We start from the raw sequence: 27,488 nt of genomic DNA, 5'->3' as shown, positions 1-27,488 counted from the left end.
CCCACCAGACATACAGCCCAGCGTCGGGGCTGCTTGGCCGCGGAGCCTGGTGTATGGCAGGAACGGAAGCAGGAGCTGGTTCGCTGCCTCCTGCTGCAGCCCGACACACCGCACGTAGGTGGGCAGTCCTGCCCATGGGCATTCCCGCCCATGGACGGGAAAAAAAGGTCCATGGGAGGAGCTGTGTGCAGTCGGGCATGCGCGCAGCCCTCCCGTGGCCTTCTTTTTGGTGGAATAAAAATGGGCAGCGGCTGTGTTTGTATTTAAAGGCGCAGGAAGTCCGGCAGGCCATATAAATGTCCTCAGCGGGCCGCATGTGGCCCGTAGTCCGTAATTTGAGGACCCCTGCTGTAGAGTATATCTGTCAACCAAAATAGCTCCATCTGATGGTTATAGCTGAGGATACAAGTTTTTCTAAATGCGCACACACAGAAGCAGACCTTCTACACTGCTTTTGGGGCTGTCACCATATCCATACATTTTGTAATCACCTCCACCACTATCAGTCCCCCCAGGTAAAACCCGCCACTGTCTTTGCCTAAAGTGAAGTCAAATGTAGACTGTGAGACTGCTCTGGCTTCAATGTGACTGGCAGTGACTTCCTATTGGAAGTCCGACCTGCCAGTCACTCATGGCAGTCCCTTTGGGAGGTGTTCCCTCCCTCCGGGGTGCCTCTCTCTGCGCAAATGTGGGGCAGCCGCCAAAACGGGTTCTGTGCATGTGCAGTACCGCAGACCATACTGTGCATGCGCCGGACCCGGGAATCTGATTAAGCCTCCGGGGGCTGCTGCAAAGGCAGCTCATGGAGCCTTGGGCCAGCGCATGCGCAGTATGTATTTAGTTACTGTGCATGCACTGGCCCCATGCAGAGAACCAGCGCCCAGGGAGCACGGAGAACGTGGTAGTGGCAGTAGCAGCGGCATCAGAGGGGGGCCCTGCATTGCGGCAGCCCCCCCATCTCAAGAACGGTAAGAGCCGCCACTGACCACTATGCTACGGTAAACCTTGGTATGCCATTTCAATGTACTATGCCTTTGGCTCTTTTTTTGCATTTAGCAGACCAGCCTGACATCCCCAAACATGACAAAAAGCTTTTTATATTGCTGTTAGCGGTAGGTGAAAAGCCATCATACAACAATGGATTCATGACTCTGCACCCACATGGGTCCATATGGCCACCTCTAGACTACTTTTTTTTACTTACTATGATTTGCCTGGAGACGACATTACACAAAGAATATTTAACCCCTATTTTGTTTCAATGTAAAGCAATGCTGGACTGATATGGCACACATGGGGCAACCCTGGAATTATACAACACACATGGCAGCTCTCAGGGAATTATACACGACACATGGCAGCATCCCTGAAATTATAGACAACACATGGCAGCATCTCTGGAATTATACAGGACACATACAGTAGCAGCACCCCTGGACTAATATGACACACATGGGCATAGGCGAATCTAGAATTATGGTAATGGGTGGTCCCAAATCTAGACATAACAGCAGGGGGACCTTAGCGCGGCGTAGCCGCGCGGCAAAAAGGGGCGTGGCCTCATGGGAAGGAGGTGTGGCATCACAAAAAGGGGTGTGGTGTTACACTTTAGACCATACACAGTAATGCCCATTACACATTTTAGCAAACTCTGTAATACCCATTACACATAAAGTCACACGCCGTAATGCCACTTACACATAAGGCCACACACCATAATGCCCATTACACATTGTGCCACACATCATGATGCCCATTACATACTATGGGCCTTATTTTGGTTCATTCTTTCTGACAAAATCCTTCTTAGATGGGCAAAACCATGTGCACTGCAGGTGGGGCAGATGTAACATGTGCAGAGAGAATTAGATTTGGGTGGGGTTTTACTTCAAAGTAAGATCTATATTGCAGTGTAAAAATAAAGCAGTCAGTATTTTCCCTGCACAGAAACAAAATTACTCACCCAAATTTAATTCTCTCTGCACATGTTACATCTGCCCCCCCTGCAGTGCACATGGTTTTGTCCATCTAAGAAGGATTTTGTCAGAAAGAATGAACCAAAATAAGGCCCTATATAACAAACCGTTAAGCCCATTACATATTTGCCACATAAGTGCTGCTAACCTACGTGCTCATTGCTCGGGGGTTCTTGCTTGATGGCACCATAGTACCCATTACACATGATGCCGCACACCATAGTACCCATTACACATGATGCCGCACACCATAGTACCCATTACACATGATGCCGCACACCATAGTACCCATTACACATGATGCCGCGCACCATAGTACCCATTACACATGATGCTGCACACATAATGTCCCTTACACATGATGCAGCACACATAATGCCGCTTACACATGATGCTGCACACCATAATGCCCCTTACACATTAAGCCACACATTATGCATAATGCCCCCACATACCGCTACTTGTAGCGTCCCTTAAGCAATGCCCCCAAAAGTGCCACTTACTGTAAATTTTTATATGAGCCTTCGCTGCTGCTGCAGGGAGAGAGAGAGATGGAGAGCGGTGCAGCTGCTTCTATGGGGAGAGGAGCAGAGCGCAGCGCAGAGCACGCTCACACTCCCCTCCTGGTGTCCCCTCTAGCCGAGTGGACATTTGAAATATTGTGCGCGGTTATTGTGCGTGACGTCGGGGGAGCACGCCGGGCGCTGGCACCACATGATTAAAGGGGGGGGGGGGAGGCTGAGGTGAAAGCAAGACGAAGAATTGGAGTGGAAACTGCAGGGGTGACAGTCATTGACAGCTGGGCAGAGAGCAGGGGGCTGCCAGGCTGTGTACAGAGCACTGCAGGTCACGGCTGTTTGAAATAATACCCTTTCACAACAGAAAATTCAGGGATTTACCCGGGAATATGGTCCCAGGATCATGCAGGGACATTCCCAGGCTGACACCTTATACACCAGCCTAGTCCCTGCATTTTCTGGTGTGAGGGGGAGAGACAACCACTTCCCTCTCCCTACCCCCCTTTAACCAACCAGCTATATCTTCAGAACCAACTGACCCATTTACATGAGACCAGTATCATATTGAAGAACTTTTGAGTTGGCTTCGAATGATTTTGGTCCCATGAAACTGGGCTGTTTGGTTACAGAGAAATCTGCCCTCAAAGAACATAAACAGTCATGAAATTACATTTAAGAAATGAAAAAAACAAACGGTTTAACCTACATGGCAGCACCCAGGGAATTATACACGACACATGGCAGCATCCCTGGAATTATACACAATACATGGCAGCATCCCTGGAATTATACAGGACACATACAGTAGCAGCACCCCTGGACTAATATGACACACATGGGGCACTCCTGGGATTATACAGCATACATGGCAGCATGCCTGAACTGATATGGCACACATGGCTGCACCTCTGTAATTATATGGCACAGATGGCGGCAACCCTGTACTTATACAGCATACATGGCGCACCCCTGTCCTGATACAGCACAGGTGGTGGCACCCTTGAAAAGTCTGCCAGAGTGTTGCACTGTAAAGATCTAAAGGCCCCCATACATTAGGCCGACTTGTCCTATGGACAAGTCAGACCCAATTCTCCTCCGAGCCGCCCGGCAGCTCCCTGGGAGGCTCACATACAATTTAGGACTTTACATGTGATAAATCGCTTGCGATTTATCACATGTAAAACAAATGGGGAGCTGCAGCGCAGTGAGGAGAAGTGGGGCGGGTAGCGGCGATGCCAATGAGGAGCAGGTGGGGTGCAGCGGCAGTAGTGGGGGCGGGCGGCGGCTCTCAAATGAGTTCCCGGCGGGTGCCGGGTGCGGCGAGTGCTGCTGACCTAGCCGGGCGGAGTGATCACAAATAGCAGCAGCGGGGACGGGACGCGCAGTGGCGGCTATTAGATTTTTAAAATTCCTGTCAAATGACCGGCCGTTCTCTAATTGGCCGGTCATTTGCCAGGTATTTTAAAAATCTAATAGCCGCCACTGCACTGCCCGTCCCGCTGCTGCTATTTGTGATCACATGCCCGGCCAGGTCAGTGTGTACTGGTGCTCAGGGACCCGCTGCCTGCCGTGCTGCTCCCAGTCAGTCTGCATGCATATGTCTGTCAGGTGGGCAGGCATATGCATACAGGGAGGTCGGACGTGATCTTATGTGCTGACCGCCCGACCTCCCTGATCCGGTCCGATGCGCACGGGACCGCGCATTGGATCGGATCAGATGTCACACAACTGCGATTTTGGGCCGATTTCACCCGGTTATCGGCCCAAAGTGCCGAAATCAGATGAAATCGTCCCAAAATCGCATAGTGTATAAGGGCCCTAAGTAGTTACTTTCAAACACCTGAAGGTGTATACACACGGTGAGATTTCACTTTCTATTAAGGTGCATACACACTCTACAATTTTTTTGACCAACTTTTTGACCAATTTCATTCATCTCGGCCATTCTGAACGAAATTGGTCAAAATATCTTTCAGTGCGTTTGCGACGAACGACGAATGATGATGCGCATACCCGCCAGTTGTTCATCAAGGTTGTTCGTCAACTGTGCATGCAGCTCAATTTAGATCTCTCTCAAAAAGAGCCTAGAAACTGTAGCTAGATCTTTCGTCTTTCATCTGTTGTCAATATCTTTCGTCCAGGACACTGGGTTCAAGGGAAATTCTTTCAGCAAAATTGGTCAGAAAAATTGTACAGTGTGTATGCACCTTTAGACCACTATTAGATCTGGGTCTGTGTCTGGATCTGGGTTCACATTCGATTTGACTATATAGTACAGATCTGTATTATATAGTCTTGCCTGCCAAGACTATTTATCTAATCGATTTCTATTAAATTTTGCTTCTATAAGCAAAATCAAATAGAAAAAAAGGGCATGGCCATCAACTCTCAGAGCGGGGGAAACAGGGGCATGGCCTCACAGGAGTACTGCATTCATAGGTACTTTGCGTGCACACAAGTGTCCCTACTCCACTGCCACCAATGTTGGGAGGTAGTCCAGAGTGTTAGGTATCTGCTCAAAAGAGGTGACTTCAATATTAGTGTGCATGTTCATATATTTGACAAAAGATTTGATTAAAGCCTTTAATATTATAATATAAGTATAATAATAAGCAATATACAGTATATGTTAGGAGTAATGATTAGTGCACCTGCATCTCCCTGTCTCTTGCATTTAACTATAAATCTCAGCAAGGTAGCGCCTCTCATTACAAGCAGCTAAGGAGTGAGGTCTAGAGCCCAATTTACTATATATTCCATGGTATGGGGATACCTACACACCTGAGGTTGGAGATTGCCTCAGTCTAGATTAGTTCCCCTCCCCCACTGCACTCACACGGTATATAAGCAGGGACCTAGCACTAACTGCTCATTACTGACTCAGGCACAATCCAAAGTAAGTTCTCTTCTATAGCGGCAGGTTTCTTGGGGTGAATGTTTGGGTGTGGGACCCCTGAACTTGTCTGGCTGGGCCGCTTTAGGTCATCACTACTTAACGTGTAGATTCACATTCTATTTCACTTTCTTTGTATGTCTTTCATCCATGTTTTTTTTTTCCAACGTTTTTTAAATTTCCTTCAAACATTGAGTAGTTGCTTTCACCTTACACAATGCTCTGTAACACTTCACAGCTATATTTAACTCATAATGTCCTGTGGCTTTTATTTTAGCTATGATGATTTTAGGGTACTATGTTCCCCCCCCCCCCCCTTGCATATAACTATAAAATCTCAATAAGGTAGCACCTCCCATTACAAGCAGTTGGTGTGTGCAGTCTAGAGACCCTTTTCCTATACAGTGTCATGCCTCCCAACATGACCCCCTCCAGGAGGGACATAATGCTGTTACTGGACTTCTCTCAATTTATGACTACCCTCACCTGTGGTGGAACACCTTTCTTAGCAATTATCCTGTTCAAAGCAGGTGATGGCAGTCATGAATTAATAGGGAAGTCCAGGAATAGAGCATTGTGTCCCTACTGGAATGGGTTATGTTGGCAAGTATGCCGTGTGTGTGTGTGGTCTATATGCAAACACACTAACCATCCACAAGCTGCTAAGCTAAAGGCTGGAATTGCAGTCAGGCTCTCCTCAAGAATGCTGTCATCCCACCTACTCCCAAGGTAGAACACGAAATGGGATTTTCCATGTATCCCGGTGGCAGTGGATGAGACTAATGGTCAATTGAGAGTTGATGATGCTGTTGTGGACAACAAACACCAGTTGCCTCCTTATTGTCCATTAATGCTGGCATTTGTGGTTCTCCAAGTGTGATCATGCCCGTGCAGGTTTGCTGGACATTATAGTCCATCTTTATTCCTCCCCTGCTCTGCCCTTACCCATTATCACCTCTGCTATGCCCAAAGATGTTGCACCATGCCCCAACTTTCCCTAGCGTACAGAGCTGCCTGCAGGGATAGTCGTGTTGTTGGGTCAACATGGTTTTTGGTCGACAAATGCATTGGGTTGACATGGGTGAGGTCAACATGGGTTCTTCACTGTTTTTTTTTTTTTTGAGCTGACATGTGCCGACAGGCGGTATTTCATGCCCTACCATCCACTAAGGCGTGGTGAAAAAACCCCTGTCGACCTAAGTCGGGTTGACAATAGGATCCACACCTCTTCCTGCAGGGGGCCATCAGAACATCAGTAAATATGGATTGTTCTTGGCTTTGCAGTGCTTCAGGCAATCGCTACTCCCACAGGCAGGGCTATATATTATTTATGTTGTACATTTTGCTCAGCTGTTTGTGGTTTCTATCTGGCTTACAAAACTGATGGTTACTAAATCTGAGCTTGCTCTGATATGAAATGATGGCTGTTTGTTTCTGATGGTTCATTCAGACAAGATATTTTTTTGACATTGCAGAATCAATGGAGGGTCATACACAAAACAAAATTGAACCCTTAGGGGGGTATTCAATGTCAGCCACTATTACCAATGGGAAATAACGCCTGCCACCTATTCAATGCTGCTATTTCTGATAGCATTAAAGGGGGATTTCGGGAAAACAGATCTGACTTGTTTTAACCCTTTAGGTGGTATGCCTGGAAAATTTCCGGGTATACCACTAATATGCAATAGGTGTGCACCCTCTAGAGCCCCCCCATCACAACCCCCTTATCACCTCCTACTCTGCCAGCCGCCATTCACTTTACAGCAGTGACGTAGGTGGCAGGCTCGAGGATGTTCGGTGGGACTTAGGTGCCTGAACTCCTAAGCGCTCCCGAGTCCTCCTGAGCCAGTGACCATCCTTGAGCCTACTGCCTGTGGTCACTGTTATGACTAGTGGCTGGGGCAGGGGAGCTCAGCCTATGGTGTACATATGCCAGAGTGAAGGTGAGGGGGGGTGGGCTCTTATGATCTGTGGTGGGTTTTGCTGGGGCAGGACAAACCTGCCATGGTAGGCTTGTCCTGCCCCAGCAAAACCCAACACTCAAGGGGTTAAAGATGGATCTGTTTGTTTTGGAAACGGCCACGGGTTGCCAAATTCACTGCTGTTACTCCACGTTTCATGGCTGTTTTCACCACTCAAAAGGCGGAAGGTTGAATTAAACCTATCGAGTATCTCTCAAGCTGGGTGGAAACAGCCTGGGATTCTAACTGTCAGTTTGTTCCAACTATTGGAACCCCGGATTCAACACCGCCCTTAGTAATTTATCCCTAATTCTGACTGGTCTCGTTCCTTCCAGCACTGCTCCATCAGGCATTGTTACCTGAAGACATGGGGACCTACAAGCTAAAGATTGCTACAGGGACTGACCTGAGTGCTGGGACCTGTGATCAAGTCTCCATTGTTCTTCTGGGCACCCTGGGAGAAAGTGCTAAACATCACCTGGATCATAAGTGGAGTAACTTCAGACCTGGAGCTGTGAGTATTAGTATGCTCATAATACCAGTAATATAAGCTGTTATATGATGTATGAGCTTTGTATCTGATCATTGGACTGTTCAGAGAAAAAAAAGGTACTTGTTTCCTAGCACGGCCACACCGATCAGAATCGCGCTCATCGGGGGTAAAATCGGGGCCATCGCGGCCGCTAAAAAAATCGGGTGCGATGGCCAGACGCGATGCCCACGATTTCCCCATAGAGAACAATGTTAAATGCCTCAATTTACCCGCGATGACCACGATTTCCCATAGGAAACAATGTGAAATGGCTCAATTTAGCCAAATTATCATAGGGAACAATGGTAAATGGCCCCAAACCACCCCTGAACATTGAAATGTCCCCCCAAAAGTTATTGACGCCACCCCGCCATCAACGTGAACCCGGAGCGTGGCGAGCGCAGCGAGCCCGCCAGGGGCGGCGGTACGCGTCCTCCGACCTTTTCATGCCCTACTATCCACTAGGGCGTGGAGTGAGAATAGAATAGTGTGGCGAGCGCACGCGGATACCTTCACAGTTATACGCGGCCCCTTGCGGGCTTCCCAGGTGTCCATGGCGACGCGGACACCTGGGAAGCCCGCGAAGGGACGCGTTTACCTGTGAAGGTATCCGCGTCCCCTCGCGGGGCTCGCCACGCTGGTGGCTCGCTGCGCTCGCCACACTATTCTATTCTCACTCCACGCCCTAGTGGATAGTAGGGCATGAAAAGGTCGGAGGACGCGTACCGCCGCCCCTCGCGGGCTCGCCACGCTTCGGGTTCACGTTGATGGCGGGGTGGCGTCAACTACTTTTGGGGGGACATTTCAATGTTCAGGGGTCTTTTTGGCCCATTTACTATTGTTCTTATGCTGATTTGGGTAAATTGATCCATTTAACATTGTTCCCTATGGGGAAATCGTGGGCATCGCGTCTGGACCATTTAAGCATTTTTAGCTGCACACGACGCGACCGACGCGGTTTTTCAATGGAAAAATCGGGGGCGTCGGTCGTGTCGCAGGCCACTCAAATTACCCCCGATGGCCAAGATATGTGGCCGTGCTAGGAAACAAGTACCAAAAAAAATATAACATCCCGCCCTATTTTTGTGAAATTTATATAACATCCGCAGCCCTCTTATCGCCCCCCACTTCAGCGGCCACCGCATTCTTAATGACCACATATTCTCTAACATTTGCGGTCATTAACGCAAGGGACAGCTCTTGCGATAAGAGCTGTCCCTTGCAATGCAGCGCGGGTGCTGGACTTCCGGGTCTGTGACCCGGGAGTCCATCTGCACATGTGCAGAGTACAGCGCAGGGCATGCTGGGAGGGATCCGTGATGGATCCCTCGCACAGCGCTGCGGGAAAGAAGCCCATATGCTTCTGCAGGGAATCGCCAGGTTTTTACTGCATTTCTGTTACAGAATTTCCCCCATAGTCTTAAAATGTGAGTTCTCCTACACTTTCATTTCTCAAATGTACATGAGGGGTTGGCCCACTGCCTTGATGTGTTTTCTGTAAGGGCATTTCCTGGAGAGTGGTCGGCCTGTGCCTGCATGATGGGGGCCAACACCCCATACCCAGTATTAGGGACCCCCGGTGACAGATTGCCAGTGTTCAACCACTGTCCAAATTGCCAGTGTTCTAACCAGAGAACATTTGTTAGCACAGACACATTACTACAGGTGTATAAGCAATCTCGTTAGCCATGTGTGCTGAGTGATCTGTAGCCTAGAACCCTAAATACACATAGATGCCCTTAGTGTAAGTACTTACCTGAACAAACAATTTATATATTCTTCAGTTTTTAGCTTTGAATGAATCGCAACCCCATTGCTTCAAACATTGCAAAACTTATGCACAATAGAAGAAAATCAGTAAATGCAGAATTCTGTCTGCAAATCCCCTGATCCATAGTGATGTTCTGTGTTTCCTCGGTGCATGTTTCTCAGACATCGCTCTGCTTTTCCAGGTGACTGACTTTGAAGTTGACACAGTGAAAGATCTTGGAGAGCTCCTGCTGGTTCAGCTGTCAACAAAGACCTACAATAACTTTAATACAGTTGCTTGGTATTGCTGCTATGTCAATGTGACCTGCCCTAATGGTCGGCTCTACCAGTTCCCGTTTCATCAATGGATTCCTACGGGAATGACTGTGGAAATACCAGAGGGAAAGGGTGAGATTCTATCCAGACTTGTATTGTGCTCTCTGGGGATCTCCTCATCTGGTCTATGTGGGTGGTTGTCATTGTGGGATAGGTAAAATTGCTTAAACCTGGAGTAGCCAACCCTAGTCCTCGAGCAGGGCCGTTTTTACAGGGGGACGAGCCGTGCAACTGCCCGGGGCACCGCACGGCGCGTCCCGTTTTTTCAATGCTGCCTCAGTGCCTCCTCTGGACTGGTGCTGCAGACGAGCCTGGCTGTCAGTGTGAGTGAGTCATGTGCGCCGCTCGGCGCTAGCAGTCACAGCCGCTTGACACGAGTCTATATTGAGTGACAGGCGGCTGTGACTGTGAGCGCCGATCGGCGCACAGGGTGGGGATTGGCTGGCTGATGGGTGGAGGCGGAGCATAGAGGGAGCCTTGCCTTGGAGACCAGGCGGAGTGGACCCGGCGGTGGAGCGCAGCACTGTGAGTCTGTGACCGACAGGTAGTTTAGTGCCTCCCCCTCCTGCTATGAGGATTGGTTACCCAGGGGACGGAGGAGGCATCCGGGTTTATGCACAGGCTATCACTCACTGACCGACCGTCACCCAGCTACTGCGCATGCTGCGCAGCCTATCACTATCACAGCCTGGGGGGGGGGGGGGGGGGGGCGAGGCTTGCGGAGTGCGGACCCCTAAGCAGGTACACGGCCAGGCTGAGTACAATGGAGCACTGGCCACAAGCCAATTGGAGCTGGCTTGCAGTCAATCAGGCAGCAGTGGCTCCTGATTGGTTGCTGGGCGAGCTTCAATTGGCTTGTGAGGAGGCTCCATTTTTCAAATGGCCGCTGAACGGCTCGATATTAATCAGATCTGGCTGCCCAACTTTCTGCGTGTGGTGTCCCCCGTTACAGCGCAGAGTAGCGTGTCCACATAATGTGAATTGTGCAGAATAATTTTTGGTCATTATGTGAAATGTGGGGACTATGATATGGTATAATATGAATTGTTGGGCATTATGATCTGTCATAATGTGAATTGTAGAGACTATGGTTTGTGGTCATCTGGACCAACAATGGAGGCAGGGCACACCAGCGCCGCCTCCCTTCCTCCCCCTCTCGGCTCTCACCGTCCGCCGCGCGGCGCCACAGGCACAGCTGCTGGTTCCTTTCCCAGGGGAGAGGAGGGGAGCGCATCGCATGTCTCTCCTTCCCCTCTCTCACTGTGTCACTGGGCTGTCAGCCAATCAGAGCTCGCGGGCAGGCAGCAAATCAGGAGCCAGCCCGCGATGTATGAATGGCTGACAGCTCAGGTACACAGTGAAGGGGAAGGAGAGACGCACAATGCGCTCCGCTCCCCTCCAAGAAGAAGCTTTTGGCACTGTGGGGGCATATGTGTGGCACTGTGGGGGCATATTAGTAAACGGCATCAGTTGTGCAGCAGCGGTGCATGGGGCATAATGTGTAATGGGCATTATGGGGTGGGGAGTATTGTGTAATTGCCATCACAGTGTGGGGTGTAATGGGCATCATGGTGTGCGACATAATGTGTAATTGTCATCACAGTGTGTGGCGTAATGTGTATTTGTCATCACAGTGTGCAGCGTAATGTGTAATTGGCATCATTGATAAATAGTGTATAATGATTTAAGTAGCCTGTCATTGTTTGGCCTTGATCTGTGAGGCGTACTAGGTCACTGAGTGGGCCTTTATATTTTTATGTCACTGTGTGGCCTTCAGCCCGCTGACTTAAGTGCGGGAGGACAATGACAATTCCTGCGGTAACCAATGTCTGGTCATGCAGGTTGCAAAAGTGTGATGCAAGGTAATTGTTTTCCTGCTAGGCCACGCCCTTATATTAAACCACACCCCTTTTTGAATTAAGCCAAACCCCCTATTTCGGTGCGCGCAATTTCTTCAATACCATGTTATGTATTTGGGGGGGGGGGAAGGGGGGCGCATTTTTATTTCTTCGCCCTGTGAGCTAAATTGTCTAGAAACGGCCCTGTCCTCGAGAGCTACCAACAGTGCATGTTTTGCAGGTCTCCTCACAGAATCACAAGTGAGCTAATTGGCTCCATCTGTATCTTTTAAACTGTCAGTGATTAATGAGTGCAGCAGCTAGGTTGTCTGGAAAATGTGAACTGTTGGTAGCTCTCGAGGGCTAAGGTTGGCTACCACTGGCTTAAACCAATGTATGACCACAAAGAGCTTCATCTCCCTGTTGGTGTACAGTACTGTCTAATATACAGCTAGGATTGCTTTAAAACTAGCTAGCACACATGTAACACTACAGATGGGAAGGTTTCCATGTATGGGCACTTTCCTTATGGAGTCACTGTATTGATCTTGCATACAGAGAAATCGCCATCCATAAACCAGGCTGACTATGGTACATTACAGTACACTTGGTATCTGTTCTGTTTCAGGCATCATACTATCCAGCAATACTCACCCAGTACTAAAGAAACAACGGACAGAGGAACTGGAGAAGGAGAGGGAAACTCACAAGTGAGTGGCCGATACACATTTAGTACAGCTTTATTGCTGTTTCTCTGTGAAATGCATTGAAATTCTATGATGGCGCCTCCCTAAAAGGGAATACTTTTCAAGGGAGTTGCGGCCAGGATAGGCTTACATGTTTGCTATGCGTGGCTTTCATTCGAATGAACTCTACTGTTACTGCCAACTAAGATATATTCATGTCTTCAGCCTATGCTGTTATGTGACTAGGTCTGAACTATCTCCTCCAGTCTTTAAACCTTTGCAGATTGAGCCAGTTCTTTCAAAAATAACTTTCTTTTGGGTCGCTTATTTTAAATTAAGCGGCCTCGTTAATTTAAATAGATCCTACTGGCTGTAAAACATTGGGGCAGATGTGTTCAGCCTGGTGAAGAGAAAGTGGTCTGTGTGGGATCCCCTTCCACTTTCTCTCTTCACCAGGCTTAATACATCTGCCCCCATTGAGAAACTGTTCTATAATCCCTACATCTAGGAATGGTCCATGTAGTAAAATCATGCATTACTTCTATACTACTAACCTCTGTATCCTGCAGGTGGAAACGTTATGCAGAAGGTGCCCCTCACTGCATTGCTGTAGACAAGGTTGAGGAACTGCCCAGTAATGACCAGTACTCCTTCCTAAAACTGAGCAGCTTCCAGCATTCCAAGTCAGCCGTGTATGTATCTAGTCTGAGTAGGAAGTTCTGTATATCCATAATGTATATTTCTTTATATGACATAACAACCCCTGTAACCTGTTAGTATTATATTTGTTTTATTTGCTTAGTGATTGCTTGGCTATAGTTTTGTCAGGAATGTAATGGGCATGGGTTCCAAAGCCCCCATACACATTAAACTAAGTGCCTTTCCAGGAACAATCTCTGATTATGCCAATATTTGTTGGGTGCCAGCATCAGCAAGTGCTTACACACTTGCTGATACTGGCCGTGAGTGATATTGCATTTTAAAACATGCTGCATTCATTCCTACTATAGATCCACAGGTTGCCTGGAAAACATGCACCATTGGTAGATCTTGGACAGGTTTGTCCCACCCCTGGTTTGGTGTGTATGGGGCTTTAGGTCACAATTTACAAATCCCCTTTTCTCCTTCATCCTTGGGGACACTGAAGTCTACGCTGGGGAATAGAGTGGTGTATCGGAGGAGTTGGCACTTTAAGAACTTGAACAGTGGTATGGCTCCTCCCCCTCTATTCCCCCCCTCAGACCTCAGTCTTAGTTTAGTGCCCGGAGGAGTCGGATCCCTGTGCAAGGGGCTCCGTTTGGGGCTCTTTGTTTTTTGCTTGTAAAGTGTGTTTTTTTTTTTTTTTTTTTTTTTTTTTTTTTATTATTATGTGGAAACAGGCAGCCAGCGCGTGCCGGCTGCCTGCGTCGTGGGATAAGCTCTCCGGGGGGTCAGAGCGGCACCGCCTGCGGCGCACGCTGCTGACTCCGGTCACTGATGCATCGGCATCAGGGTCCCGCCACAGCCGCCTGCGGCTTGTGTTACGGGGCCGCGGCCTCGTCGCCCGCCGGAGAGAGCAGGGCATGGAGCGCATAGCGCTGGGTGACGGCTGGACCAGGGTTAAGTCACTGGTCCAGCAGGGAAGCAGACAGCCAATCAGCGCCGCTGTATACAGCGCGCGCTGTGATGAGGACGGAAGGGGCGTTCCAGTGAGTGGTCGCTTCCTAGCTGCAGTCCTCAGCGTCAGATGCCAGTACCTGCCACGCTGCTGCCCTTGTTTGCTGTGCCTCTACGGTTCTCTGGAACAGGACAGCAGAACGGTTTCTCTCCCTCTTCAGCCTGGATATGGAATGCTGCGCTGGGTGAGTGGAGGGGATTTTCTCTTGTGAGATTCCCCGCTGGAGAGATTTTCAGGTGGGCCTAATTCGGGGAAGGTGCGCTCCTCTCCCCCTATTAGTGGTGTGCTTTTGCTCTTGGTGTGGGGTCCTTGTTGGGGGCTCTCTTTGTCTAACTTATTTCACCTCCTTCCACCTGTGTAAGGGGGGTGTGTGTGCAGTATGGCAATCAAGTCTCAGTCAAAAGCTTCTCCAAAGCTGTTTGTATGCACTAAGTGTGAGCAACAGTTTACGCAGCATATGAAGGGTGTATCCTTGTGTAAGGATTGCTTTAAAGGGGACGCTGGGCAGAGTCAGGTCCCTATTCTGAACACTGAGGGAGTTACCAGTGTGTTAGCCACTCTGGCATCAGAGATGGCTGCGTCTCGCAGGGACAGGGAGTCATTGCATATGCAACTGGCTTCCATGTCGGCTGCGGAGCCTACCTGGGCCAGAGAGCTTATTACATCAGTGAAGGCTTTGGTCCAAGCCACTGCGGGGCCTTCGGGGTCCGCAAGTGCCCCTCCTCCCCTGAGGAAAAGAGGTATTCCTTTATTGTTACAGGGAGATACGTCAGAGGATGAACCGGGGGACCCTCTGGAAGGGGATATGTTTCAGGAGGATCCTATAGACCCGGTGGAGGACGTTCCTCAGGATGAGGCCCTCATTCAGGCTATTAAATCTACCCTCAATGTTAGCGAGCAGGAGCCGCCGACGCAGGTTTCTATTTTTGGGAGGTCTGCTAAGGCAGTAATCACCTTCCCAGAGTCTATGGAATTGGAGAAACCTCTTCTGGATATTTGGAGGTCTCCAGAAAAAAAAAAGTTTCAGTTATCTAAGCGGTTTAAGGCTTCATACCCATTTGCTCTGGAGGCAAGAGCAAAATGGGAGACTCCGCCGTTGGCAGAGGCTTCGGTGTCAAAGCTTTCCAAGAAAGCGGCACTTCCCATTCCAGGGGCAGTGGCCCTTAAGGAGGCGCCAGATAGGCGTCTAGAGGCGGGCCTTAAGCAGATTTTTTCAACTGCAGGTGTGTCACTTCGGCCCATTTTTGTGATCTCCTGGGTCAGTAGGGCCATGGAGAAATGGGCGGAGGATTTGTCAAAGTATCTGAATGATCAGGGTTCTTCTGAGGAGTTCATTCAGTTAGCGGAACAGATGCGGGAATCTGCGATGTATATTGGAGAAGCTGCAAGGGATTCTGCGGCTCTGGTGGCAAGGATTTCTGCTCAGTCCATTACGGTCAGGAGGTCATTATGGCTTAAGTCCTGGCAAGCGGAGGCGGACATTAAAAAGGCGGTAGAGGCTCTTCCGTTTACGGGAGAGGTTTTATTTGGGCCGGAGTTAGACAAGTTGATTTCTCTGGCCACAGGAGGCAAATCAACCTTCCTGCCTTCCGCGGCGCCTCCTCCCAAAAAGCCTTATCAAGGGCCGGCTTTTCGCTCCTTTCGGGGGGCACCTAAGTTCAGGGGTAAGTCCAGAGGATCCTTTACCGCTTCACGTGGCAGAGGGTTTGGTGGTGCAACCACTGCTTCAGGACCAGCCGCTCGTCGCGCAGACATTAAGCAAACAGAAAAGCCCGCAGCATGACTCCAGGCCCTCCTACCTGGGGGATCCCAGAGTAGGGGCTCGCCTGTTGGACTTCCGGCAGGCCTGGGAGGGGTCTTGCAAGGACAAGTGGGTTCTGTCCGTCATTGCGCAGGGATACAGACTGGAGTTTTCCGGTACTCCTCACCAGTTTTTCACAATGGGTTTGCCTCATGTGGAATTGAACCGCCAGTTGCTTCTTCAAGCAGTTCAGAAGCTGTTGACCGCAGGAGTTATAATGCCTGTTCCTTCTGAACAACGCACGGAGGGGTTTTACTCTCCCCTGTTCCTGGTCCCGAAACCGGACGGTTCGGTTCGACCAATATTGAATTTAAAAGCTTTAAACGAATACATCACGTACCACAGATTCAAAATGGAGAGTCTTCGTTCTGTGGTTGCAGGTCTGGAACCGGGGGAATTTTTAGCATCTTTGGATGTCAAAGATGCTTATTTGCATATTCCCATTTACGTTCCTCATCAGAAGTTTCTTCGCTTTGCGTTAAAGGATCTCCATTTTCAGTTTCGGGCTCTGCCCTTTGTCCTTTCATCGGCTCCACGTCTATTCACCAAGGTAATGGCAGTGATGGTGGAGTTGCTACATTCTCTGGGAGTAAAGATCGTTCCTTACTTGGACAATTTACTGATCAAGGCCGGATCCAGGGATCAGTTGACGCAGGCGATTTCAGGTAACCTGCCAGACGTTATTACTCCATGGCTGGATTCTCAACTACCAAAAATCTCAATTGAATCCTTCGCGAAGGATTGTATTCCTGGGATTGATTTTGGACACGGAGGTTCAAAAAGTTTTTCTGCCTCGCGAAAAGATGTTGTCCCTGCAGGAGTTGGTTCGGCAGGTGCTTCGACCTCGGAGTGTCGGTGCACTTATGTATGCGATTATTGGGCAAGATGGTGGCCTCGTTCGAGGCTCTTTAGTTCGGCCGTTTCCATTCAAGGACCTTTCAGTTAGATCTGCTCAGGAAGTGGTCGGGCTCCCACTTGCACATGTTCAAGATGGTGGTGTTATCACCTTGCAGCCGTCTCTCTCTCCAGTGGTGGCTACTGTCGGCCAATTTGCTGGAGGGCCGACGTTTCGGAATCTGGGAATGGACGATAGTCACGACCGACGCCAGTCTCCGGGGTTGGGGAGCTGTTGTGTCGGGACAGCACTTCCAGGGGCGTTGGTCGTCTCAGGAGGCGAAGCTATCTATAAACATCTTGGAGCTTCGCACGATTCGTCTGGCATTGACCAATGCGGACGGGATCCTCCGGGGAAAGGCGATTCGCATTCAGTCGGACAATGCCATCGCTGTGGCTTATGTGAACCGGCAGGGCGGAACGCGCAGTTGCGGAGCCATGCAAGAGGTGCGTCCAATTCTGCAATGGGCAGAGCGGTATGCTCTGGCCTTGTCAGCGGTCTTCATTCCCGGGGTGGACAACTGGGAGGCGGACTATCTGAGTCGCCAGGATGTTCACCCTGGGGAGTGGGCCTTACATCCGGAGGTGTTTGCCCAGATCGCCCACCGATGGGGGATGCCTCAGGTGGACATGATGGCCTCCAGGAACAATCGGAAGGTACCTCCTGTATTGTTCCAGGTCGCGGGATCCAGAGGCGGTAGCGACGGACGCGCTGACCGCGAGTTGGAACTATTCTCTCATATCTGTTCCCTCCGTTGCCCTTGATTCAGTTGGTGCTCAGAAGAATCAAACGGGAGAGGTCCACGGTCATCCTGGTGGCACCGAATTGGCCTCGTCGTCCTTGGTATGCCGAACTTCAGGGGCTCCTGATAGATCATCCGTGGCAGCTACCTCTAAGGGACGATCTGCTACAGCAGGGGCCGTTCGCCTACCAAGGCTTACGGCAACTGCGTTTGACGGCATGGCTGAGGCCTCACTATTGAGCAGATGAGGGATTCCTAAGTCAGTGATTCCTACTATGATAAGAGCCAGGAAGGAGGTTACTTCACGGCATTATTATAGCATTTGGAAGGCCTATGTAGCGTGGTGCGAGTGCCGTAACTTGCCCACGGCTGTTTTTTTTTTTTGTCTCGGTTGTTGCAGTTTCTGCAAGCCGGATTTAAGGCGGGTCTGCGCCTAGGATCCCTTAAGGTACAGGTGTCTGCATTGTCAGTTTTCTTTCATCGGCGTCTTGCCGTCATTCCCGAGGTGCAGACATTTCTGAGTGGGGTTCTCCGTCTTCAGCCCCCAGTACGGGCTCCGGAGGAACCTTGGGATCTTTCTTTAGTTTTGGATTATCTTAAGTCAAGTGTGTTTGAACCCTTGGACTCTATTGATTTGCGGTTGTTAACCTGGAAGACGGTATTATTGCTCGCGTTGGCATCGGCACGCCGGGTGTCCGACCTTAGCGCTCTTTCTTGCCGGTCTCCCTTTCTTGCCGGTCTCCCTACCTGGTATTTCATCCGGACAGGGCTGAGCTTTGGACGAGGTTGGACTATTTGCCTAAGGTGGTTTCCTCGTATCACCTAAATCAGCCAATTGTGGTTCCAGCTCTTACGGGAGATTCCGCCTCGCTGAATGTGGTCCGAGCCTTGCAAGTATATGTGAATAGGACCAAGGAGCTCAGAAGGTCGGATTCTCTTTTTGTCCTTTATTCTTCGGCGAAGCGGGGTTGGCCAGCGTCTAAACAGACTCTGGCTAGGTGGATTTGTCTCACCATTAAGCAGGCTTCACAGTCACCGCCAGTCAGGATTTCGGCCCATTCCACCCATTCGGTGGGGCCTTCCTGGGCCGCTGCCAGGGGAGTTTCCCTGACACAGTTATGTAGGGCAGCCACGTGGTCGGGCCCTAATACTTTTGTTAAGTTTTATAGGTTTGACACCTTTGCGGCCTCTGCCTCCAGTTTCGGCCGTGCGGTGCTTCAGGATGCCCAGTGCCTTCCCACCCGTGGGGATGGCTTTGGGACGTCCCCAGCGTAGACTTCAGTGTCCCCAAGGATGAAGGAGAAAATAGGAATTTGGTACTCACCGTTAATTCCCTTTCTCCGAATCCGTAGGGGACACTGAACACCCTCCTGGCACTGTGCAGGCCTAAAGGGGGGATTTATTTTTAGCGCATGCACTTATGTTTGGTTATGCATGCGGCTGGGTGTTGTTGATAGCATGCTGAGAAGTATGATTGTTTGTTTTTTGGTTAATATCTCTCTAGGGGATTCCCTGGTCTCTTTCTCCTCTCGGGCACGGTCAACTAAGACTGAGGTCTGAGGGGGGAATAGAGGGGGAGGAGCCATACCACTGTTCAAGTTCTTAAAGTGCCGACTCCTCCGATACACCACTCTATTCCCCAGCGTAGACTTCAGTGTCCCCTACGGACTCGGAGAAAGGGAATTAACGGTGAGTACCAAATTCCTATTTTTTATAACTGTGGAAATTGAAATTAGTTTGTCCCCAAATCAGTGTATGTATTTGTAGGACTATGGGACATATTAATTATATTTCATGTTAGTAAATCTCTGTACTTTATTTGAATCCTCCATTTCTTAGGGGACTTGCAATGATGCTGGAAGGCTTCACAAGTGCAGAATCATGGCCTGATCTAGATGAGATCAAACGGGTCTTCTGTCTGAGAGGGTTTGATAACTCAGGTACTCTTTTTGGCAGTTTCCTTGTAAGGTGAATATCTTGGATGAGGGAGTAACAGAAGCTCATCTGTCTGTCACCTCTTTAGTCATAGGACGCACTCGGCTTATATGGTGAAGTGCTCTTGTAGAAGCAAGATCAGAGCTATCCCAGTAGTCCCTCTATCTGCAATAAATGATATAAAATGTTCCTTCATGTCTTTTATTCCCAGATGTGGTAGCTGAGATGTGGAAGGAGGATACCTTTTTTGGTAGCCAATACCTGAATGGCATAAACCCTATACTCATCAGGAAATGCTCCCACATTCCTGAGCACTTCCCAGTTACTTGCAACATGGTGGCTGCATCTCTGGGGACCACCACCAGTCTTGAGACAGAGCTAAAGGTGAGGGGTCTATTTATTCCTATGAAACAAGGCAGCCCAAAAACATGGCTACTGACCCAGATGCACTGCAATAAACATGTTTGTCTTGCAGAAAGGTAATATCTACTTGGCAGATTACAAGCTGCTGAATGGGGTCCCTGCCAATAACTCTGTAAATGGAAAGCAACAATATATCGCTGCCCCTGTGTGTCTACTGTGGAGAACTCCTGAAGACCAACTTATCCCAATAGCCATCCAGGCAAGTCTTCTAATGTCTGCTTACATTTATATTTGAGGAAACATCGTAGTTGTAGGATTATGGTTAATGTGGTGTATAGAAACATGTATTTCAGGTGTCCATATACAACAGACCCATTATTTACACCATTCCAGTCATGGTCAACTTAAAGATTTAACTGGAACCATGTTTTATCCTTCTGAGGTCACAACTATTTCTAATAAGAGCTTATTAGTATGCCACAGCAATATGATGACATGGAAGGGTAATGTTCAGATAAAGGTTATGTTCATATGTAAACATTAACGAATGTGTTATTTTACTCCTGTACCCAAATTTTTTTTATAGAATCTGGACTAGGCAGGGATGCTGCCTTTTGCCTGTGTTTGCACTATGCATAGAACCTTCGGTGGCAATTTTTTTTTTTTTTTAATGTGGACTGTTTTTTTTTTTTTTTAATGTGGACTGTCAATTAGTGTAACGGTTACCCTTGCATAGCTTGCCTCACTCACAATGCTTCAGACACTATTTTACATTCCCTCTATCCTAACATGGATGGTGACCTAAAAGCGCATTGAGTCCTCTTGGAGAAAGTCCGCTATATAACTTACTAAAAGTCCCAAAAAATAAAAAATTCTGGGAATGACAATTTTTACACAATTGACTTACTGTCTAGACACTGTAGCTCTATTAACTGGATACAAAACCTCCTCTGCCACCACAGGACTTCAAGGTCTTTAAGTGAAAATACTTTGATTGTAGCTATGGACCCATATCTCAAGTGTGTGGGTTCCACAAGGGATGACTACTTTGCTAGAGCAGAGTATTTTAATCCATAACTTCTTACAAGGTTGTTATAGATAATGCTATAAATGTGGATAAACTGTCTATACTGCATTAGTTTCAATAAAAACTAAGCCTGGGAAATTGAAGTAAAAAAGGAGATATTGCCATGAACGAGACCCGTCAGTATCTGACATTACACAAACAGTTGCAGGACTCTCATTAAGATTATACAGTTGTCTGTAGCGCCCACGTATCCTCACTGCTTCTAGTACCCCAGTCACTGGGTATTTTGTTGCTGGAGGTTAATGGATCAGTCAATCATAAATAACTGTCAGTATATAGAGATGGTGGGTGGTCCAGATGGACACAAGTCCTCACAGAGGTGATTCTCCTATATGCTTCCATTTTCATTCTTCCTAAAAAAAGGTTTGGTTAATTGTTACTGGGCAGAATTGTTTGGCCTTTATTACCAGTTATTTATAAAGTTCACATTCTGCAGTGCTTTGCAGAGTATATTTGGCCACTTACATCAGTCCCAGTGGAGTTTACATGTGGTAGGGAATCTAGCTTATAAACACTAGTTAAATTTTGCTCAGGGCTAACTAACCATCCTACCTCTAGAGGAAACCCATGCAAAAGATGAAAAAAAAAAAAAAACCTCAGTTAGGGCCCTGGTGGGAATCCAATCCATGATCTCTGTGCTGTGAGGCAGTAATGCTAACATTACACTTGCTGCATTCATCCTTCGTGGAACTGGTACAGTATTGTTAGTTTTTTTTCCTCCCCCTTTTTTAAAAACCCATAGTCTGTTCTTCTCTCAGGCATGTAGACAAGTCACACACAGGACCCAGCATTTCTGGGGTTTGTTATCCAAAATCTGCGCTCACCTAGGTCCATAAATCTTCTATAAAGTAGATGCAATATCCTATTTTAGTAATTACTTCAACCTTTTGATGGATAGTGGATGGCATATGTCTTACTATTGTATAGGCAGTACTATTTTTCTGGAAAAATAGGTCCAGGAACTTCAGGTCTGGGGGTGGATCAATGAAACAAAAAATAATATATATATTTTTTTTTTAGAGAGAGGGAGAGATCTATATATTTTATTTAGAAACCAAGGCACTCACAGGTGACTTTAAAATAAAACTTCTTATGGAAAGTACATTTTTAGTTACTGATGCCATATTTAATTAGAGGTTCAGGAACTGAGTTCCTGCTGGTTCTTGCTGAAAAATAGCACTCTGTGTAGGTGAAACTTGAACACATTCTGTAGGGATATAGATAAATCTTATGCATTAAAGCTTAATTATGAAATAGGCTCATGTGCAGATTTGCTACCCACTTCTAAATCTCTAATACCATATAATCATCCTGTCTCTTACAGTTGTCTCAAACCCCAGGAGAGCACTCTCCAATCTTCCTGCCCAGTGACTCTGAATGTGACTGGTTATTGGCCAAGATCTGGGTGCGCAATTCTGACTACCAGGTGCATCAAGTGGTCACTCACCTTCTCCATACACATCTGTTTGCTGAGGTCTTCAACATTGCAACCACCAGACAACTTCCAATGGGCCACCCAGTGTACAAGGTGAGATCTGGCTTCCCAATATTGATTTGGAGTGGCAGTCTCCTCATTGGCATATCTGTGGAGCCCCTGTTGTCCTGTTAATGTGGAGGCTTAGGAAGTGTCACCAGTGGTGGTTTATAAGGATATATGTGCAGGCTCTAAGCAGGCCTCCTTAGGTCTGGCAGTGCTGTATATTCTAAATCAGGCATGTCCAACCTGCAGCCCTCCAGCTGTTGTGAAATTACACATCCCAGCATGCCTTGCCACAGTATTAGCATTCCCTAATAGCAAAACTGTGGCAAGGCATGCTGTGATGTGTAGCTTCACAACAGCTGGAGGGCTGCAGGTTGGACATAGAGGGGGTAAGAATAATTTTATGGCTGAAGGGAATATGTAAACCCTGTGCACCGCACACCTTGCACCCATTCGATCGGTCAGTGTGAGTCAACTAAAATAGTACTGTCACATTATCTTCTGTTGTAGGCAGTGAACCATTGTACTGCATTAACTTTCAGACTAAATACCTGTACTAGTCATTGGTTTGATATTATTTTACATTAATGTCCATAACATAGTCTGGTTTTACTTAAGGATGACACAACTGCTAATGCTAGAGCAATAATTAATTTATAAAGTATTCTGGTGTGTTCTGTATTTCAAATATATTGGTTACTCCATAAAGGTCTATATCGGATGGGATCCTAATGGCAATCTTTCTCTCTTTCCAGCTAATAATTCCACATCTTCGTTATACCCTTGAGATCAATATCATTGCCAGATCTACTCTCATTGGTCATGATGGGGTCTTTGATAAGGTGAAATCTTTTCTTGTACAATGGTAACAGAAAATATAACATTTTATATGCACGTTAAACCCTAAATCACACACCTGGCCTAAATATATCAGCTGCAGTATTGCACCGGAACACACATCCACCCTCTTGTATTTATTTTTTCCAGATAATAGTAACTGGGAAAGGAGGGATTCCAGTACTGCTGAAAAAAGCAATGGATGAGGTCACTTACAGCAGCCTCTGTCTCCCTGATGACATCCAGGCAAGAGGATTGGAGGCCATTCCCAATTACCTCTACAGGGAGGATGGGATGAAGATCTGGTTGGCTGTGGAGAGGTAGGTCTAAAAAACCTTCTAGCTGACCACCCAGAGGGAGATAAATATTGGAACATGTGGTCGATGATTTGTCACCACCTGGTCAGTGAATAGGATGTAGAAACCCTAATGTTGCCAACATACCTGGTCAGCTAAAATTCCACACCCTGTAATCCCTTATGTACATCACCCATACTTTATTCACTCATTGTACCTCTTTATCCATTTCAGCTTTGTATCCAATATTGTTAATTACTATTACAAGAGTGATGTGGTGGTCAGTACAGACCCAGAACTTCAGGCCTGGGTGGCTGAGATCTACAAAGAGGGATTCTTGGAGTATAAATCTACAGGTTAGTGACTTGTTCGGTGATTTCGGATCATAATGTCCACACTAAACCAACCTGATCTTTGAAATGATGGTAATCCTGGTATTATCAAGTCATACAGCACCAAATGTGATGGTCCAGATCTTACCTTGAATGTCCCAGCAGTGTATAGGAAAGGTCTAGATGACTAATGGCTTATTCCATTTGCTAGGAATTCCCTCCTCCTTGAAGACCAAGGCCTGTTTGATCAAGTACCTGACCATGGTGATCTTCACTTGTTCTGCTCAGCATGCAGCTGTCAACAATGGTCAGGTGAGTGACTGAATATCACCACTTTTGCAGTATACTCCCATGTGGTGCATTTCATACTCTGTCCTTGATTTGGAGAATTGTAGACCATATTGACAAATCTGAGATCAACCATTGGAGACATTGACCTACAGGGTTGCTGACCCTTAACTGTGCTGTGCAACATTTCTCTACATTAGGCATCCATATTAAACATATACTGTGTGCATTCAACACTCTAAACTGAAACCACTTGTGTATATGTTTCATGGGACAATGTGTACTAGATAATGTGCTAAGCCTATATACCAGGCATTCCCAACCACTGTCCTCAAGGCACACCAACAGTGCAGGTTTTGTAGATATCCAGACTTGAGCACAGGTGACTTAATTAGTATCTGAGGGATTCTGATTAAACCATCTGTGCTGAAGCCTGGATATCACTAAAACCTGCACTGTTGGTGTGCCTTTAGGACCGTGGTTGGGAATGCCTGCTATATACAGTAGTTCCAGAAACACAATGCACTACAGCAGTTTCCCATACTCTGCCAATACATTCCAGGTTTAAAGGCAATTGCTTTTTAAATCCAGATGGATAATCAAACTGACTGAGGTAGTAATGAAGTCCCCTTTGCATAACCATTGACTGAGGTAGTAATGAAGTCCCCTTTGCATAACCATTGAGATCATCATAAAAACCTGAACAATTGTTAACCAACCCAATTTTGTTCGGGAAATGCTGCACTACACAGTAGCGTGGCCTGTAATGTTTTATGATGTGTTTATCCTTTTCTGGTCTAAAGCATTCCTGTCTGGTTTCATTGCAGTCTGACTTCTATACTTTAATGCCTAATGGTCCCACATCGATGAGAAGCCCCCCTCCCTCAGTAAAAGGGGTCAGCACAACCCAGAGTATCCTGGCTGCATTGCCTGAAGTAAACACTACCAGTTTGGGCATATCCACTGTGTGGCTGCTCAGTAAAGAGCCAATGGACCGGGTGAGTATTGGGGCCAGTATGAATACTGTAATATGCTCAGAAGAGGAAGTACTAGATCAGCTGATCTAACCAGTGCAATCCCACCATCTATGCATGTGCATATCACTGTTATTTGGTGGTGAATGGACTTATTCATTGAAATAACTTTGAGGCTTTAACATTTACTGTTCCCCTGTAGAGACGTCTGGGGGATTACCCCAATGTGCGCTTTACGGAGGCGGTTCCACAGACCTTCATAAAGAATTTCCAGGAGAAGCTGGCTGAGATCTCCCATTCCATTAAAGAGAGGAACAAGAACATGCGTTTGCCATATCCCTACTTGGACCCGAGTGTGATTGAGAACAGTGTATCTGTATAATCGGACTAGTGGCTGTGATCTACTGACTAAACCGGACCTTGCCACCAGATTCTCATGTCCTGATGTGCACTGGCCATCTGTGTTGGCAGAGGACTGGACAGTTGTAGTGTTTTTGAAGCTGTTGTCAAATAATTATGATTAAATATTTCAGTACAACTTGTGAATTAAATTTCTTACATAGTATGTACAGTACCTCTGATGGGAAAAGTGTCTTAGAGTGACATTCCGCTCCAAAACTTTCTGACACTCACAAGATCTGGACACCGTCACTATATAATTAGGGTTGAGTGCTGGGGCCAACGATTTGGATTTGGCTTAGTCGAGCGGTGGTGAAAAGCTTTGGCTCTGGATTTTTTTAGAGAAATGGTCAAACGCCAACACTTTTTTTTTTTTTTTTTGTTTGTTTTTTTGCCCCTAGAGTAATATTCACCTCCAATAACATTAATTTCCAGACAATTTTAACCACTTTACACCTCACTATTTATAGGGCAAAAGGTTGCACCGAGGTAGCTGGATAACTATGCTAAGCCACACAAGTGTGCGGCACAAACACGTGGCACTGCAATGGCAGACAGGATTGCTGTCTGAAAAACTAGGCCCGATCATTGAGATCCGTGCAGGCTTCAGTGAAATGAAAAAAATATTTTTTTCTTCATGGTGAAGAAGGCCTCGGGAGGTTTTCGGACCATCTTGGACTTGAGACGCCTGAACAGGTTCGTACATGTAAGGCCGTTCAAGATGGAGTCGATAAGATCTATACTGCCAAACCTAAAAAAAGGGGCATGCATGACATCCATAGATTTAAAGGATGCCTATCTGCATGTCCCAATTTTTCCAGGTCACCAAAGGTTCCTTGGTATGTTTTTTTTTTTTTTTTTTTTGTGGCAGGAAGAGATTACCAATTTGTAGCTCTACCATTCGGCCTCTCCGAGGACTTTCTCCAAGATCCTTATCATAGTAATAGAAAAATTAAGACAGAAGGGAATTGCTATCTGGGCCTATCTGGACAACCTCCTAGTAGTAGCAGACACCGAGGAACAGGTCAAAAGGCATACCGACAGAGTAATAGATATAGATTATCTCAAACATCACGGGTGGCTGGTCAACATTGGCAAAAGTCATCTGACTCCTACAAGACCGATTAAAGTATCTGGGGTGCATGATAGATTATCAGAAAATGAGATTGAGTTTAACCAGCGAGAGCAATGTCCCGGAAGACAGTGGTGTTGTCAGACAACTGCATGAAGATGCTGGGACTGATGGCAGCCACGTTAGACACGGCTCCCTGGGCCAGGTTTCATACCAGGAAACTACAAAGGTGCTTTTTTGAACAATGGAACAGGGATTCCAAGGACTTGTCCCAGAAAATAATGCTGTCAAAATTGGCAAAAAGAGACTTGGAGTGGTGGCAAAACAGAAAGACTGGTGGAAGGGAAGTCTTTCACCAGGCGAGCAGATAACTATAACCACGGACGCAAGCAGCTCAGGTTGGGGAGGGGTATGTGGCTCTCGAACCACCCAAGGCACGTCAGAAGGGTGGAGCAAAAAACACTCAAACATAAGGGAAATGGTGGCAGTGGTGTTGGTGTGCCAACATTTCCAGGAAATACTGTTCAGAAAAGAGGTAGTGATACGATCGGACAATCGTTCAGTCGTGTCCTATGTAAATCGACAAGGAGGAACAAAAAGCCGGACTCTGATGGAAGAGGCAACAAAGCTGTTCAATTGGGCCAAACAGTGCACCACAAGCATCAGAGCAGTGTTCTTGGCCAGGAAAGACAATCAATGGGCAGATGGACTCAGCCGAGGAGCTTGCATTCCAACTGAATGGGGTCTCAACAAACAGGTATTTATGGAGCTGGTGCAAAGATTGGGTATGCCACAAGTAGACCTCCATGGCCACCTCAAGAAACAATCAGGTGCTGGT

General features: G+C 47.4%; 1 protein-coding gene across 1 annotated transcript; it reads left to right on the top strand.

The window, feature by feature from the left end:
- The first annotated feature begins 5,341 nt into the window (after positions 1-5,341).
- LOC146058057 (hydroperoxide isomerase ALOXE3-like) lies at positions 5,342-25,717 on the top strand. The gene is made up of 15 exons (XM_083170020.1): positions 5,342-5,390; positions 7,687-7,865; positions 9,836-10,040; positions 12,435-12,516; positions 13,062-13,184; positions 19,427-19,527; positions 19,734-19,906; positions 19,998-20,144; positions 22,297-22,500; positions 23,208-23,294; positions 23,440-23,609; positions 23,820-23,941; positions 24,129-24,229; positions 25,033-25,203; positions 25,382-25,717. Exons 2-15 carry the CDS (start codon positions 7,719-7,721, stop codon positions 25,559-25,561), a joined length of 2,013 nt encoding a protein of 670 aa, XP_083026146.1. The 5' UTR covers positions 5,342-5,390; positions 7,687-7,718; the 3' UTR covers positions 25,562-25,717.
- Positions 25,718-27,488: the final 1,771 nt, after the last annotated feature.

The sequence above is a fragment of the Crinia signifera genome, chromosome 2 (genome assembly GCF_055691185.1).
Source record: "Crinia signifera chromosome 2, ASM5569118v1, whole genome shotgun sequence".
NCBI classification, from domain to species: Eukaryota; Metazoa; Chordata; class Amphibia; order Anura; family Myobatrachidae; genus Crinia; species Crinia signifera.
This window is presented reverse-complemented; position numbering and strand designations above follow the sequence as displayed.